The sequence below is a fragment of the Poromitra crassiceps genome (genome assembly GCF_964638095.1).
Source record: "Poromitra crassiceps genome assembly, chromosome: 1".
NCBI lineage: Eukaryota > Metazoa > Chordata > Actinopteri > Beryciformes > Melamphaidae > Poromitra > Poromitra crassiceps.
The window spans coordinates 29677272-29696257 of NC_139623.1; the positions used below are offsets into that span (position 1 = coordinate 29677272).

General features: G+C 43.6%; 1 protein-coding gene across 1 annotated transcript; it reads right to left on the bottom strand.

The window, feature by feature from the left end:
• Positions 1-3904: 3904 nt before the first annotated feature.
• Positions 3905-16727, bottom strand: LOC310779150 (uncharacterized protein; the record flags this gene model as incomplete). Its single annotated transcript, XM_083639649.1, has 5 exons — positions 16655-16727; positions 5934-5990; positions 5633-5719; positions 4071-4287; positions 3905-3988 (listed from the first exon to the last, which is right to left on the bottom strand). The coding sequence occupies exons 1-5, from the start codon at positions 16660-16662 to the stop codon at positions 3905-3907; spliced, it is 453 nt and encodes a 150-aa protein (XP_083495775.1). The 5' UTR covers positions 16663-16727.
• Between the last annotated feature and the right edge of the window lie 2259 nt (positions 16728-18986).

The window sequence follows — 18986 nt, forward strand, 5'->3', positions numbered from 1 at the left end:
GGAACATGCCACACGCACCACACTGCAACAGCAAAACACAGTCAACATGCCAGGAACATGCCACACGCACCACACTGCAACAGCAAAACACACAGTCAACATGCCAGGAACATGCCACACGCACCACACTGCAACAGCAAAACACACAGTCAACATGCCAGGAACATGCCACACGCACCACACTGCAACAGCAAAACACAGTCAACATGCCAGGAACATGCCACACGCACCACACTGCAACAGCAAAACACAGTCAACATGCCAGGAACATGCAACACGCACCACACTGCAACAGCAAAACACAGTCAACATGCCAGGAACATGCCACACGTACCACACTGCAACAGCAAAACACAGTCAACATGCCAGGAACATGCCACACGCACCACACTGCAACAGCAAAACACAGTCAACATGCCAGGAACATGCCACACCCACCACACTGCAACAGCAAAACGCAGTCAACATGCCAGGAACATGCCACACGCACCACACTGCAACAGCAAAACACAGTCAAAATGCCAGGAACATGCCACACGCACCACACTGCAACAGCAAAACACAGTCAAAATGCCAGGAACATGCCACACCCACCACACTGCAACAGCAAAACACAGTCAACATGCCAGGAACATGCCACACGCACCACACTGCAACAGCAAAACACAGTCAACATGCCAGGAACATGCCACACCCACCACACTGCAACAGCAAAACACAGTCAACATGCCAGGAACATGCCACATGCACCACACTGCAACAGCAAAACACAGTCAAAATGCCAGGAACATGCCACACGCACCACACTGCAACAGCAAAACACAGTCAAAATGCCAGGAACATGCCACACCCACCACACTGCAACAGCAAAACACAGTCAACATGCCAGGAACATGCCACACGCACCACACTGCAACAGCAAAACACAGTCAACATGCCAGGAACATACCACACGCACCACACTGCAACAGCAAAACACAGTCAACATGCCAGGAACATGCCACACCCACCACACTGCAACAGCAAAACACAGTCAACATGCCAGGAACATGCCACACCCACCACACTGCAACAGCAAAACACAGTCAACATGCCAGGAACATGCCACACCCACCACACTGCAACAGCAAAACACAGTCAACATGCCAGGAACATACCACACGCACCACACTGCAACAGCAAAACACAGTCAACATGCCAGGAACATGCCACACGCACCACACTGCAACAGCAAAATGAATAGGATGCCACAACAACATATTCACCAAAAATAATCACAGATACATGTTTCCTACTGTACCAGGTAAAGAAGACAGAACAAACCTTCAGACAGTCAGGGTGGCTGTACAATGGAGGGTAATTAACTGTAAGCTTGACATTTCCATCAATTATTTTGTCGCAGAATGAACAAATAGCATGACCATCCCTGTTGGAGAGAGGAAGATTCAAAAGATTATAGTGTTACTCTGTATGGTAGATACTGGATCTAACGCAGAAAAATGTGCTGTGCTGTTATCGACTTTAACTCCTTACATAATGGGATGCATATGAATCCAAACGCTCAGGGACTAAGAACCCACCTTGTCTCAGACAGAGTTCGGATAGTTTGTAGATCCACCGCAGGTTTTTTAAACGTTTCAGAGCTATAAATAAATAAATAAATAAATAAATAAATAAATAAATAAATAAATAAATAAATAAATAAATAAATAAATAAATAAATAAATAAATAAAACACATTTTCTACTAGGACAAATAAACACATTTCACAATGAATGTGATGTTCCTGTTTAAGAGAGCCATACTCACCTGTTAGTGCTAGCAGACTCCTGGTTTAGTTTCACCTCCTGTGAGTATGATAGTTTTGCATCTTCCACAGCTTCAGGAGCAGCTTCACAGACAGCTACAGGACCATCTTCAGAGACAGCTACAGGAGCAGCTTCACAGACAGCTACAGGAGCAGCTTCAGAGACAGCTACAGGGGCAGCTTCAGAGACAGCTACAGGAGCAGCCTCACAGACAGCTACAGGAGCAGCTTCACAGACAGCTACAGGAGCAGCTTCAGAGACAGCTACAGGAGCAGCTTCACAGACAGCTACAGGAGTATCTTCACAGACAGCTACAGGCGCAGCTTCAGAAACAGGCTCACAGACAACTACAGGAGCAGCATCACAGACAACTACAGGAGCAGCTTCAGAAACAGCTACAGGAGCAGCCTCACAGACAGCTACAGGAGTATCTTCACCGACAGCTACAGGCACAGCTTCAGAAACAGCTACAGGAGCAGCTTCAGAAACAACTACAGGAGCAGCCTCACAGACAGCTACAGGAGCATCTTCACGGACAGCTACGGGAGCAACTTCAGAGACAGCTACAGGAGCAGCTTCACAGACAGCTACAGGAGCATCTTCACAGACAGCTACAGGAGCAGCATCACAGACAGCTACAGGAGCAGCCTCACAGACAGCTACAGGAGCAGCAGCTACAGGGGCAGCTTCAGAGACAGCTACAGGAGCAGCTTCAGAGACAGCTACAGGAGCAGCTTCAGAGACATCTACAGGAGCAGCTTCAGAGACAGCTACAGGAGCAGCTTCACAGACAGCTACAGGAGCATCTTCACAGACAGCTACAGGAGCAGCAGCTACAGGAGCAGCTTCACAGACAGCTACAGGAGCAGCTTCACAGACAGCTACAGGAGCAGCTTCACAGACAGCTACAGGAGCAGCAGCTACAGGAGCATCTTCAGAGCCAGCTACAGGAGCAGCAGCTACAGGATCATCTTCACAGAAAGCTAGATGAGCAGCTTCAGAGACAGCTACAGGAGCATCTTCACAGACAGCTACAGGTGCAGCTTCAGAAACAGCTACAGGAGCAGCCTCACAGACAACTACAGGAGCAGCCTCACAGACAGCTACAGGCGCAGCCTCACAGACAGCTACAGGAGCAGCTTCAGAAACAGCTACAGGAGCAGCCTCACAGACAGCTACAGGAGCATCTTCAGGGATAGCTACAGGAGCAGCTTCAGAGACAGCTACAGGAGCAGCATCACAGACAGCTACAGGAGCAGCTTCAGAAACAGCTACAGGAGCAGCCTCACAGACAGCTACAGGAGCCTCTTCACGGATAGCTACAGGAGCAGCTTCAGAGACAGCTACAGGAGCAGCATCACAGACAGCTACAGGAGCAGCAGCTACAGGGGCAGCTTCAGAGACAGCTACAGGAGCAGCATCACAGACAGCTACAGGAGCAGCAGCTACAGGGGCAGCTTCAGAGACAGCTACAGGAGTAGCATCACAGACAGCTACAGGAGCATCTTCACAGACAGCTACAGGAGCAGCCTCACCGACAGCTACAGGAGCAGCCTCACAGACAGCTACAGGGGCAGCCTCATAGACAGCTACAGGAGCAGCCTCACAGACAGCTACAGGGGCAGCCTCATAGACAGCTACAGGAGCATCTTCACAGACAGCTACAGGAGCAGCTTCACAGACAGCTACAGGAGCATCTTCACAGACAGCTACAGGAGCAGCATCACAGACAGCTACAGGAGCATCTTCACAGACAGCTACAGGAGCAGCTTCACAGACAGCTACAGGAGTAGCAGCTACAGGAGCATCTTCACAGACAGCTACAGGAGCAGCATCACAGACAGCTACAGGAGCAGCATCACAGACAGCTACAGGAGCATCTTCACAGACAGCTACAGGAGCATCTTCACAGACAGCTACAGGAGCAGCCTCACAGACAGCTACAGGAGCAGCATCACAGACAGCTACAGGAGCAGCATCACAGACAGCTACTGGAGCAGCTTCACAGACAGCTACAGGAGTAGCTTGAACCACAGGTTGGACAGTCTGTTGTACTGCTGAGACTGTGGCAGGTTCTGTGGCTTCTTTTGGAGGAACTATCTCACAACCCCCCTCCACAGGTTGTGCGGTTGATTCCAGTCCAACATCCACCAGATTTGAAGTTTTTGGCGGCTCTGTTTCTGTCAAGGGTTCAGGTTTTTCAATGGATTTCACTTTCAGTTCAGCAGGCACTTCAGCAATTTCTTGACTCTGCCCTGTCACTGCCTTAGAGAGATCTGCAGAGATCTCAGCAGCGCCCTCACTGAGTTCTGATTGGCTAATGGCACCGTCAACATATTCTTCCTTGTGTTCTGTGGTTGTGTTAGCGACAGCTTGCTCAGTTGGCTCCACAAAAGACACTCTCTCTGGATTTCCAGTTGTTGGATGAGCTGGTTCTGCAGCACCATTTTGGATGAGTGTTTCTGTGGCTGCTTGGGGCCTGTATCACAGAGAGGGTTACTCACAACTATGCCTCTAGCTGTCTAGCAAAACAGAGACTGTGCATACACTGTATAGCAGGGGCGGGCAACTGGCGGCCCGCGGGCCGCATGCGATACATTACTGATACTTATGCTTAAATTAACCCACTCCTCATATTCTGGTTTATTTCAAGAAAAACATTTTGGCTAGTGGAAATTCTAATTGGCTGGTAACTTTCGAATCTAGCAGCCATATTGGCAGGGGGTCAAAAAAAGTTCATGTCAAGCCCTGCAGGGAGAGCAGGTGGTGATAGGAGTGAGTGAGAAAAGGATCAAATATTGAATATAAGAAAGAATAATGATATCACAACTGTTCATTTAAAATGAGTTATTCCTCTAAACCTGGCTTCAAATGCCCTAAATTTTTCGCGCACGGCGCCATTCGGCCCCCAGCCCTCTGCAAAATCTGGCCCTCTGGTAGCGATGACATTTTTTTGTGGCCCTCTCTATCATCAAAGTTGCCCATGCCTGCTGTATAGTGTGTGAAAATGTTTCTATGGCATATACGTTTGCCTATCTGATAAATTAAGAATTTGGTAACGCTTTAGAATACAGCCCGCAACTTACAGGGTAAGTACAGGGTAACAAAATGTGTACTTACAGGGTAAGTGCATGGTACAACATCTGTACATACAGGAGACAGCATGAAGATGTTAAGATGTTTTTTTTGTATTCTAAAGCATTACAAAAAAACATCAACATCTTCATCTTAACATCTGTAACTACATGGTAACTACAGGGATGCGGGCTGTATTTTAAACAGTGTTATTCCCCTAGTTACATAGTAACTACATGGTAACTACACGGTGAGGGCTGTATTCTAAAGCAGTGTTAATTCCCTCGTAGTTACATAGTGTAACTACAGGGGCACGGTAAATTCACATCTTGTCCCTGTAAGTACAGATGTGGTACCTTGTACTTACCCTGTAAGTAAAGATTTTGTACCGTGTACGATTTTGTTACCCTGTACTTACTCCATAAGTTGTGGGCTGTATTCTAAAGCGTTACCAAGTATTCTTCTGTTCCTTTACTCTCACTGCTACTTTTAAACTGGTAAAACGTTCTGTGGGAAATCAAGACCAGGGAATCCCCGTAATCTAACTGGATTACGTTCATTGGGCCTGCTGATTGTCAATAGTCAAACTGGTTGTTTGATTGTTGGTTGATTTGTTTGCATTAGGATGTCTACTTTAACATCAACATATTAATAAACATCCTACTGTATGTAGGATGAACCTTTCAATTTCACAATAATCATGAAGTTATATTTTAAACAAAATTACAGAAATCTTCTCAGGCACTAACTTTGTATCCTCTGTTGACTCCACTGTTGACCCTTTGGGTTGAGCATCTTTTGGGGGAGGGAGAACTTCAATATTTGCACCTGAATCACTAAAACAAAGAATTAGAGTTTACAATTCTTATGATTTACAATAGAAATACACCTAGCATTAAATATTCATAGCTTGGTCTAAATGTAAAACTTTGATTGAGATGAATAATGTAACACTTTTTAAAGATGTGCAAGGGAAAAACAGATAGGAGGAAGGGTAGAATATTGTTTACAGTTTGCACAATTCATTTGGAATTGAAATAGCCTACTTACCCTTCAGCTGGAGAGAACTCTAAGTCGGGAGGAGGGCTCACTGGAGAGGTGACTGATCTACAGGGTGAGAGATAAAGCTTGAAAATAAACTTGCATGACCAAGCTAGATGACGGACTATAGCTTTCACAAAACAGTAACTACAAAAGTGCACTCAGTAGAGTGCAGATCTCCGCCAGGCACAGCCTAACAAGGAAAATAACCAACGTGCACTTTTAGAGAAAAAACATCAGTCGACAACATCACGTAATATGTTGTCTTTTATCTGGCGGAAGCATTTTTCAAATGTGAAACATATGCATACAGGTCCACTTTATGTGGGGATGTGTGTTTTTGTGGTTACAGACTTACTGTAGCTCTGTCCACATGATTTTGTAAGTATGGTTATGTTACCACTAACAGTGTTAACTTCACTTGTGATGGTTATTTTGGTTTCACTATATGTATTTGTCTTTATATTAAACTTTTTAATTCTAAACTTTTCCTATCACATGACCGTGATGACCCACTTGACTGCGTCATGTGACTGCGTCATGTGGGTACTTAAGATGGCGTCTTTCTAATGTCATTTTGTCTGAGGAAGGGCTGGCCAAAACGTTACCACATAACTGTTAACATATTAGTTTCTGGTTAAATGCTGTCAGATGAAAACTAATCCATAATATATCTCATCATCTTATATCTACTTCACTTTGGATGATGAAAATTCAGAAACCACAGCTATATTGTCGTAAATGGCCTGCATTTATATAGCGCTTTTATCCAAAGTGCTTTACAATCACCCATTCATACACTGATGGCGGCAGGCTACCACGCAGGGTGCTGGCACACCATCGGGAGCAATTTGGGCTTCAGTATCTTGCCCAAGGACACTTCGACATGCAGACTGGAGGAGGTGGGAATCGAACCACCGACCTCTTTTAATCAAAGCGATTAGTGGATGACCCGCTCCACCTCCTGAGCTACAGCTGCCCCAGAATATCGTTTCATGTCGTTTCAGAATATTCTCATCTAACTTTGCATTCTGCTCAGGTCTGTATGTGGGAGGTGTATCTTCAACTTCTACTGCACCAAAATGTTTTAAAATGTCAGGCATGATCAGAGAGGGTAGGCCTATTTGGAGAGAAAAATCAATCTTAAACATGTAACAGAAGAGTGAGGGGTGGGGATGTTGTCTTGAACAAAGAATAGACTAATAGCCTACCTATAATATACCTTGTCTGGTATCTTAGGCAATACCAGACAAGGATGAATGTCTTGAAAAGTTGCATTTCAACCCACTGCAGTGGCACAATAATTGTTCCTAAAGGTTACATTAAAATGTTAATTATTAGGAACTCTACTATGTGATGATCGTGGCTGAGGCCCCCAGTCTTGTGCCAGTATGTGTTTACAAACATGCTGATTTGTATATATATATATATATATATATATATATATATATATATATATATATATATATATATATATATATATATAATATATATATAGTGGGAGATTTTTTTGTACACTTTCATTTTGAAGGTCAAATTACTTGACTTCCGGTTTTATGTCAATCTCATGTCTGCTGACTTGACATGTTGAACCAGCAGTGCCACTGCCTACTGCAGCACAGTGAGTGCGTCAGTCGAGTCCACGCGGAGCAAAGGCGTGTTTGGGACAGCTACTGGCTCTGTGTGGAACCGAACCACCGTGGTACTGGGGACATTACGCCTAGTAATGTTGCAGCAGAAAAACGGTCAGGAGGACCCACCTCGCTGCAGTGTGTACTCATTGTGTTTTCATCTTTCCCCCACCCCCGAGAAATCTGGTAAGTCCACGATGTTTCAACAGGTTTCCCTAACCATGTGCCAACTTTAACAGGACAGAAAATACAACATACAGGTCCGTTTTTAACGAGTGAAAATGTGCATTAATCTGAACATGCAATGGACGTGAACTGCGGTCGTGGTAGCTTCTGTTCTCCCTTCCCGAACCCTCGTATAAGTGAGCATAAGGCTCGAACGGCCATCTTGTCAACAAACAGTCAGTGGAGCAAGAAAGGAGGAAGTGATGGCATTCCTGTACCGGACTACCCGGGACTACCGGACGCGAGTTTGGGTTTGTGATGCACATGTGTTGAACCAATGAGCGCTCAGCCTTGATGCGTTTCTCGTCATCCTCTGCCATGTCCTCTGCGCTGTTATCAAGCTGAGCCCCCATTGGTTCAACACAGGTGCATCACAAACCCACAGTGAAGTGTAGAAACTTCCATTTTATATCTATTCCACGCTGTCACTCCATATTTTACATAAATACCACCTGTAATGCCTACATAAAAATAAAAATAAGTAATCTGAAGGGCTGGGTCATTTGAGCAGTGACGCTAATGCATGTTTTAATTTGTTTACAAACCGCTGTTAAACAAAACTGTACAAGAAGAAAAGCAGCAGTGAGTGACTGTCGGGGGTGTTCGACTTTTTGATGCCTCATCTGACTGCGTTCGGCTACTCTCGTCTGCTTTCCAGGCGAGGCAGCAGTCAACTCAATAGGCTCGTTTGAGATGAACAAGTTCTGCACAGATTCGACCAGCGCCTGCCGCCTTGCTTGCCCCGTTGCATGATGGTTAGAAAAGTTGTCCGACTTGCTCCGACTGCGTGAGCCACAGGACTCTCGTGAGAGCGAGGCGGGCGCAGATTTGGAGGGAGGCGCTGCAGTTGCTCCCCACCAACTGCACCCGGCGACTGCACAGCTCATGGTGGAGCCACACTAGGGCGTCGTTTGACGCATGCTGACACCTGGCTGTATGGATGCTCGTCACTTGGTGGGCGTGGAAACCCGGAAGCAGCAGCTAGCTGCTGCCATGCTCGTTTCTCTCTTTTACATTGCTTGTTTGAAAATTGGTGGTAGAGAGGAAGCGGAAGAGGACAGGAGAAGAGGGTAGGACCTAGGACGAGCTCAAATTGGCTATCTTAGAATTTTGTCAAACTCCACCCCACCCCCTCTGTCGCCCACTGTCGCTTCACAAGCATGCTCCGCATCGCCTGGTATCCCTTTGCATGCTTCGTGAGGCGATGAGCAGCGTGTTCAATACAAAGTGAATGGGCAGCAGCGTCAGCATGCGTCAAACGACGCCCTAGTGTGGCTCCACCGTCAGAGGATGACGAGAAATGCATCAAGCTGAGCGCCCATTGGTTCAACACAGGTGCATCACAAAATGACAAGAAGTTGGGCCGTTTAATGAATCCCATCATCTTTGGCGTATCCCTGTGGTTGTTGACATGGGAGTAGAGTAGTCTTACGTGGTCAGACCCACCGTCGACGTCAGCAAGCTTCCAGCGACACAGTGCCAGCCGTAGATTATATGATATATATGTCTGGAACACAACTCTCAAAAGTGGTTAACGCCCGCTACACCCGCCCCCAAGACAAAAAAAAGGATGTGTGAGAGACATATGAATTGACCAACCACGGACCTCGTGGGCGGTGCATTCGGAATGTGTGCCATTCGTGTCACCGTGTGCCATATTGCCACCTATCGTAGCGGAGGCAACATGATTCCATCAAAAAAATCGATTTCCCACCCGTGGTTGTATACTGGGACAATACAGGAGTCCGAGTAAATAGCCTAATCGACTTAACTCTGCATGTAAACGTACTGAGTGAGTGATCTGAGGAGGTTGGCCCCTTCTCCCCCGCCCCTCTCCATATGCATAGGCTACTCCTGATTGGTCTATCCTCTCATGCTACAAACGGACACACATCACGTATAGAAGCGGCTCCACCACTTAAAATGTATTCATGATTTAGTTTGTAATATGCAGCCAGTGATGGATAAAGTATCAAAATATGTGATACTCATAATGTGTCCTTAGCATGCATTGTTCATTCAGGCATATTTACATTGTTTTTTCAGTGTATCATTCATCCGTGCATTCTCTGTGCCATCCTAGAAAATATGCCATCAAGAAATCATCTGGACAAAATCGCAAATAAGAAGAAGAAGAAATGGACAGAGGAGGCCATGGAACGTGCGCTGGTAGAGGTGAAGGCTGGAAGGTGCACAGTGAGGCAGGCCGCTAAGGAGTTTGGAGTCCCGAAATCTTCCCTGGGGGACAGGGTTAGTGGACGGGTGACACCGGGCAGCCGCAGTGGGCCAGCTCAGCTAATAACATCTGCTGATGAGGAGGTGTTGGTGGAGTTTTCCTTATACATGTCACAGCACGGATTCCCGCTTACAAAGCAGCAGCTGGTGTCCTTTGCCTCATCAATATATAGACGGCAGCACCGCAGGGTGGCATTTTCTAAATTGGGCCAGACCTGGTGGCTCAATTTTAGAAAACGGCAAGAGAAGAATATCACCATTCAGCAGGCGGACACTATTGTCAGAGGGAGGACCATGTGTGTGAGGAAGGAAGTGGTGGACCAGTTTTTTCACCTGCTGACCACCGTCATGGACGCCAATGGGCTGAGGGAGAAGCCTCACCAAATCTTCAACTGCAATGAGACAGACTTCCTGCTGTGCAGGAAGAGGGTGATCCATCCCACATCTGCCAGTCTCGGCTACAAGCTGGCTCCAGGCACGAGGGACCATATCTCTGTCCTGGCTTGCTTTAGCGCAGCTGGAGAGGACATCCCTCCGTTCATCGTCTACTCAAAGGCCTATCCAGGGGGAGTGTGCTACAAGACACAAGGGCCGCCCGATGCCCTCTACGGATGGTCGGAGTCGGGGTGCATCAACTCTGACCTCTTTAAGAAATGGTTCCTCCAACACTTCCTCCTGCGTGCGCCGAAGGAGCGGCCGCTGCTGCTGCTCTTCGACGGCCACAAGTCTCCTCTGGACCTGGAGGTGGTGGAAGCGGCTCGTAAAGAGAACGTTATCCTGCTGTGCCTTCCGCCACACTGCTCCCACATCCTGCAGCCACTTGATGCGGGTCTCTTTTCACTGCTGAAGCAGCACTTCATGACACTCATAGGTGACGGTTGTACAGCTGAGACCTACTTTCAAGTAAGCAAGAAGAAGTTCTCAGGGTTTTTTAAGGAGCCTTATCAGGCGGTGAAGGAGGAGGAAGGAGTAAGGATTGTTCAGGAAGGCTTTAGGAAATGTGGCATCTACCCGCTAAACTGCTTCGCCATCAACGAGGCCCATCTGATGCCATCACACAGCATCACCCTGGCAGCTGGACAAGGGGAACCCCGAGGCTCCCCTGTATCTGACCCCACAGGGCCTGGACCCTCCTCTCCCTAGTGACTCCCTAAGACTACGAATCGGCCATTGGTGCCTCAGTTTGACATAACAGCATAACTTGACAAACTTGAAATAATAGAAACCAGTTGCATTCTTGGATGGTTTTACACTCCCACCGACAACCACTTTCTCCTCCCCGGTGTGTTGTTTGGGAGCACAGAAAGCACCATATATTGATATTCATTCATTTGTTTACTTGCAAACAGTTTGCTCTAGATCAGTGGTTCTCATACTTTTTTGGCTTCAGTAGTCAGTAGTTCCCCCTTTCCCTGATTTCTCAATCCAAGTACCCCCTTTCCCTGACTACAACATTTAGCTTAGAAAACTGCAAGTGAAAACTATAGGAAATGATGCAATGAATGAATGAACGATAACCCATCTTTTGAAGAATATAAGATTACAAAATAAGAAATGGAGTGAAAGAGTTGCAATGTGTGCCTCCTGATAGGGCTGCTGTGATTTGCGATCAAATCGTATATTGACGATTTAAGGGAGTGATCGCCAATTGGCATTTCTACAGCGATATTTAAGGCGATTTGAACTAATTTACTATCATAAGACGTTATAAAAATAATCTCTAGAAGCTGCGCCCTACTGTACACTTAGGAGATGTTTCTGGCAGAGCTGTTAATCAGCGCAAGTGAGGGGGAAAGCCGTGCTTAACGTTACAGTGAGGGGAAAAGCCGTGCTTAACGTTACAGCACTCGATGTTATAAAAATAATCTCTAGAAACTGCGCCCTACTGTACATTTAGAAATGAATCAGCACGGGGGGGGGGGGGGGCGTGCTTAACGTTACAGCACTCCTCTGCTCCTCTCCTGTTTCCTCAATGAGCACCGTCATGTCAGCCAGAATGTAAACGTATGTCTTCCGCAGCGGACTTTCAAAATGAACGTAACGTTAAACTTAATATAACTTTTGAGTAATGCTTTTAGACTAGTTTCACTCCATATGTAATCGTAACATTACAACCAGTCTTTTTGGTGTGTAAGCTATTTTACGGAGGTTCCTCATAGTTAAGGCTATGAGTGATTTAAGTTTATTTTGCAGTGTGCTTTTATTTTTAAGGCTAGAAAGTGTAACTGGTTGTGTTGTTTGCCGTGTTCTCTCTGCAGCCGTACACTCACCTGTAAATAACATGGCGATCTCGTTCACAAGTTTACTCCAGCCTGAGCAGCTACTTTCTATGAAGAGTGCAACAGTTACATTACCTTACAGCCGGTGTTAAATAATCCAATATGAACATGAAACAGGAGACAGCAGGAAAAAAGTCATGAAGAGTTTCCGCAAGCGCGAGGCGGCTTCAGAACGCATGCATGGTCGGTCTCTCTTTCATCTTTTCTTTTATAAATGCATAATCTACGCTTGATCTACAGGCCCGCTGTATTCAATAATATGATCGTTTTCCCCCCTCCAAATTATTAATGCCATTAAATAGGAATAGGTCTCTTTATCAAAAATAATAATTAAAATGACGGCCAATTAATAGATTATGGCGATTTGATCATCTATCGCTAATCTCTAATGACCACGATTGGACGATATGAAAATAGGGACGATTGAGCAGCCCTACCTCCTGAACAGATTTATTTTAACGTTTCATTTATTTTCATGATTCTAACATTTTTCCATTTTCCCCTCTCTCTCAAGTAGGCTACCCCCTGTTGAACCCCCCTGTATGTGTAGCCCAGTTTGGGAACCATTGCTCTAGATCATTCAATAGAGAATAGGCAAGTGATGTAAGTGTGGGCGAGCAACGCAATGCATTGTTTACTCCCATGATACGCTACTGAGTAGGGCTGACACCGTCAATGTGGATATCAATGCATGTAACTTGGTGATAAAAGTAATCAGTGGGCTGGATACAGCGTTCATTTATGGAAAGAACTAACTAGCTGCATAATATTAGCTTGCTTCAAAGCTCCGTCCCCCTCCTTGAACAGTCAAAAGCCTGTTGCTATTTTTGCTTTAGCTTCCCCAATTTTCTTATGTGGACTGGAGAGGCAGCCACACCAAACTCCATTCAGAAATCTTGCAACTAAATGTGCATGTATTGTCCACATTTAGTTCCATTCGTAAGGTTGTAAACCTTACGAATCTTTAGACGCCAGTCTCCAATTCGGTATACATATTATCTCCCAAGAAGCACTTTGTGAATGTAAAATCTCATGTTTGGAAGTACAATCACCATCATATAAAAGATGCTGACAGACATCAAAGGACCAGTTTGCTGCATTGCAAGTGCCAAGTGTCATAGGTTGACATTCAAATTTTGATTAAAAAAAAGCCAGCCGCTTCTTTTCACCTGACAGAGGAAGCTTCACTGGTAGGACAGAGCACGTGGGAGGTTCACGCTATTCCAACCAGTTCCCCTCCCTCTGAACAGGCGCCCTTAACGACCAGAGGAGGAACCACATTAACAACCAGGATATTGCATGTTTTTGGCAAATTGTCATGGCAAATTGTTTACAAAAGATGGACAATAAAGCTGATTTTCAAAGTACCTTGAGGATTTTTCAAGTTGTGAATTAAGTCAAATTTCTCTCTTGATTACAAAGGTGAAAAATACAACTGTTTTTAACAGGGTGTTTATTGATTAAATGTTTAAGCTCCCCACAAATGCAGATGTTTTTTTATAACCAATTGCAAATTATTACAATTACCAAACAGATAAAAAGTAGATTATTATATTGAAATGTTATTTTAGATTAAGAATGTTAATTTTCTATAAAACACAATACATTTTAATGTAATTCCACAACGTTTATTTTTGGCCCTCGGCCCTCCACCCAGATTGAGTTTTGGCCCTTCATGGGAAAGAATTTGGGCACCCCTGCCCTAGAGCTACCATAACACCTGCTACATGTGATATTTTTCCCAATGTGTTTTTAACTTTTTACAGCTCACTGTGAAATGCAAATATCTGAGATAAACATATTTCTACACATAAAGATGCAAGGCTACCTAAACCTCAGCCTCTACTCAAATGCCATTGTGAACCTCTCATTCATTCCATCTCTGCTTAAACTTTCTGAATGCATTTGGTCGAATCAGTTTTGAAAAAGGAAAACATTGTCTAAAATGATCTAAATAAGAAGAATGAGCATTATATATTATTATGGTTGCATTCTTTCCCTTTTTTTTTGCTTAAATAATATATTTACATTGGGATGTCTTTATACATTCCCACATATCTAGTGTTTCCTTTTCATATTGATAGAATGAACTCCATCTTGTGATCTCATGGGGGAAATATCCCAAATAAATCTGTATTTTTTATATTTTCTTGTGGCACAAACTGTGTGCATAAAGTCAATGATTTAGCAAAGGGAGCCAACATTTTTGGAGTGTGTTGCTGATGTATGCGTTCAAGTCAAATGATGCAATATCCTTGCAATGGGTACAGTTGGCAACGATACCCAGTGCTTGAATGCTGTGCACTAAATTATCACTGAACAATCACCATGATCTGAAGGTTTCATGACATCGTATAAATTACAGTCTATAATGTGTCGACTAGCATTCATAATGAGAAGAACACATCTTATGGGTCCAACACCTACCTAATGTATTTTTTTTAATAAATTGAATTGAATAAACAAACAAAAACTTTTGAAATTCTTGAAAATGTGCAAATGAGTAAATTGCTGATACACGACATTGTTTACACTGGTTAAATATTAGGTTTAAATCAGTTTAAATCATATTTTTTACATTGTTTACGAAACGCCACTTTGAACATTCACCAGAATCCTGAAATTCCTGATGAAGTGACTTTTGAAGTCACTGTAGGGCCCTTTCTGTACTGAAGAGTTGTGCAGGTGCTCAGGCACCGGTTTGCTTCACTCTACACGTGCTTCATTGAAAGCACTCCCAGAGCCATTGTTTTCTGATTAATGTATTCATCAACCAATTAAAGCAGGAGCGCCTGCAGCATGTCTTTATGAAGGCAGCGGTTGCCCCACAGCAAAGTGAATGTTTATTTATGTTAATGTCACAGCTGGTGATTTGTGCCTGAAGTACTTAAACATGCATTAGCGATTATTCACTGGCAACAGAGAATTCCAATTTAATTTGCCTGTTCAGAAGTAATCTGATAGGATTGGATCAAATCTTGAAAATGGGTTCTTTAAAAGAAAAAAATGTTTCTGAAATCGGATTAGATAATCCAGTCTTGGTTATTATCTGGATTAAACTATGTGGTGTTCAGAACTTTTTATCATTGGGATACCTTTGATCTAAAAAAAAAGAAGATTATCCTGATCCCAACATAAGGGTGGATTTTAGGAACAAGTAATACAACTTTAACATTGGTAAAATATTTATATAAACATTTGTATTATGTATTTATAGCTTATATTTATTTATATTTTGCACTTATTTGTTTAACCATTACATTAGGCTATACTATTAAGCCTTTCAGTAGAGTAAAAAAGAAAGAGATTGTGTCCACATAAAATAAAACCCCCAAACAGCTGTCAATATAAAAATAAATAATACATTTAATTTGAACTGTCATTTATCACTGTATATTAATCACAGCAGTGGTTCTCAAATTGGGGTCCGGGAAAAAGGCGAATAATTTATTTAACCCTCATTACTGTTTTGCTTGCACCTGTGTTTAATCTGCATTTTTGACACAAAATGGCCCCAGTGAAAAGGGTCTATTACAGAACAAAAGGGTGCATGTGGAGGGAGAATGGTCTGAAGGCTTTTAAAGCCAAGGAGTACACTGGGCCCAGGTGTACTCAATCAGCCTAATGACCCCAACCACCAGGCTCCTGCAAGACAGGGCCAGCAGAGTGGGAGGGTCATCACAATTAATATGACAGAAAGTGGCTATTTTGGTCATGGGTTTCATACACTTTCTGTAATAAAACATAAAAACAAAAATCTTAACAGATGGGCTTACCCTGGGATAACATCTCATGGGGGCCCATGGTCTAATTTCTGTCAGTTTAGGGGTCCTTCATGTGAAAAAGTTTGAGAACCAATGAATTACAGTGACACAATCATCAGAGATGAACCAGTCAAAAGTAGTTTCTAACAATGGTCCTTTTTCACAGCAGCCATTTGGTCTAAAATGCAGCGTAAACAGGAGCAGCAAAAATATTAATGAATGTCCCAGGCAGCACTGCAACACCTAAATGGATTGGAAGTTGGAAACCCTCATTAATGTTTTGGTTGCACCTGTGTTTACCTTGCCTTTTAGACACATGGTCAAATGGTCAATTGCATCCCTTATTGCACCTCCAGTTAGCCCGTCATTCTGAGAGAAGGCCGGAGGTTGGTCTGGGTTGTCAACAGGCTCAGGTGCATCACAGAGGGACATTGCACCTGGTAGCGATGTTGTGCTGTTTTCTCACTTAAATTGACTTCTCCTCTTCTCTAGCATATTAGTTACTGATTTATTCCTACTGTACATACATAGCATTATCCTTTTGTACCGTGCAAGATAAGCATTAATGTTCATGTTTGAATATGTATTGCACTCACTCGAACATCTTGGCTGTTGAGAAGACGTATGAATTTTGTCTGACTGCAAGCGGTCTGCCACCCACAGCAGCGTCCGTCCTGCACAAGAGACGAGTTTATAGTCATTGTAAAGCATATTTGTCAGGGTTTCCCCTGGCGTTTTCTAGTTCATACTCATTATAAAGCATATTTGTCAGGGTTTTCCCTGGTGTTTTGTAGTTCATACTCATTATAAAGCATATTTGTCATGGTTTCCCCTGGCGTTTTGTAGTTCATACTCATTATAAAGCATATTTGTCAGGGTTTCCCCTGGCGTTTTGTAGTTCATAGTCATTGTAAAGCATGTTTGTCAGGGTTTCCCCTGGCTTTTTGGAGTTCATACTCATTATAAAGCATATTTGTCAGGGTTTTCCCTGGCGTTTTGTAGTTCATACTCATTATAAAGCATATTTGTCAGGGTTTCCCCTGGCGTTTTGTAGTTCATACTCATTGTAAAGCATATTTGTCAGGGTTTTCCCTGGCTTTTTGGAGTTCATAGTCATTGTAAAGCATATTTCAGGGTTTCCCCTGGCTTTTTGGAGTTCATACTCATTATAAAGCTCAGGGTTTCCCTGGCTTTTTGGAGTTCATACTCATTGTAAAGCATGTTTGTCAGGGTTTCCCCTGGCTTTTTGGAGTTCATAGTCATTGTAAAGCATATTTGTCAGGGTTTTCCCTGGCTTTTTGGAGTTCATAGTCATTGCAAAGCATGTTTGTCAGGGTTTTCCCTGGCTTTTTGGAGTTCATAGTCATTGTAAAGCATGTTTGTCAGGGTTTCCCCTGGCTTTTTGGAGTTCATACTCATTATAAAGCATGTTTGTCAGGGTTTCCCCTGGCTTTTTGGAGTTCATAGTCATTGTAAAGCATGTTTGTCAGGGTTTTCCCTGGCTTTTTGGAGTTCATAGTCATTGTAAAGCATATTTGTCAGGGTTTTCCCTGGCTTTTTGGAGTTCATAGTCATTGTAAAGCATGTTTGTCAGGGTTTCCCCTGGCTTTTTGGAGTTCATACTCATTATAAAGCATATTTGTCAGGGTTTCCCCTGGCTTTTTGGAGTTCATACTCATTATAAAGCATATTTGTCAGGGTTTCCCCTGGCTTTTTGGAGTTCATAGTCATTGTAAAGCATGTTTGTCAGGGTTTTCCCTGGCTTTTTGGAGTTCATAGTCATTATAAAGCATATTTTCAGGGTTTCCCCTGGCGTTTTGGAGTTCATAGTCATTGTAAAGCATATTTGTCAGGGTTTCCCTGGCTTTTTGGAGTTCATACTCATTATAAAGCTCAGGGTTTTCCCTGGCTTTTTGGAGTTCATACTCATTGTAAAGCATATTTGTCAGGGTTTCCCCTGGCTTTTTGGAGTTCATAGTCATTGTAAAGCATGTGTGTCAGGGTTTCCCCTGGCTTTTTGGAGTTCATACTCATTATAAAGCATATTTGTCAGGGTTTCCCCTGGCTTTTTGGAGTTCATAGTCATTGTAAAGCATGTTTGTCAGGGTTTTCCCTGGCTTTTTGGAGTTCATAGTCATTATAAAGCATATTTTCAGGGTTTCCCCTGGCGTTTTGGAGTTCATAGTCATTGTAAAGCATATTTGTCAGGGTTTCCCTGGCTTTTTGGAGTTCATACTCATTATAAAGCTCAGGGTTTTCCCTGGCTTTTTGGAGTTCATACTCATTGTAAAGCATATTTGTCAGGGTTTCCCCTGGCTTTTTGGAGTTCATAGTCATTGTAAAGCATGTGTGTCAGGGTTTCCCCTGGCTTTTTGGAGTTCATAGTCATTGTAAAGCATGTTTGTCAGGGTTTCCCCTGGCTTTTTGGAGTTCATAGTCATTGTAAAGCATGTTTGTCAGGGTTTTCCCTGGCTTTTTGGAGTTCATAGTCATTGTAAAGCATATTTGTCAGGGTTTTCCCTGGCTTTTTGGAGTTCATAGTCATTGTAAAGCATGTTTGTCAGGGTTTTCCCTGGCTTTTTGGAGTTCATAGTCATTGTAAAGCATGTTTGTCAGGGTTTTCCCTGGCTTTTTGGAGTTCATAGTCATTGTAAAGCATGTTTGTCAGGGTTTTCCCTGGCTTTTTGGAGTTCATAGTCATTATAAAGCATATTTGTCAGGGTTTCCCCTGGCTTTTTGGAGTTCATAGTCATTATAAAGCATATTTGTCAGGGTTTTCCCTAGCTTTTTGGAGTTCATAGTCATTGTAAAGCATATTTGTCAGGGTTTTCCCTAGCTTTTTGGAGTTCATAGTCATTGTAAAGCATGTTTGTCAGGGTTTTCCCTGGCTTTTTGGAGTTCATAGTCATTGTAAAGCATATTTGTCAG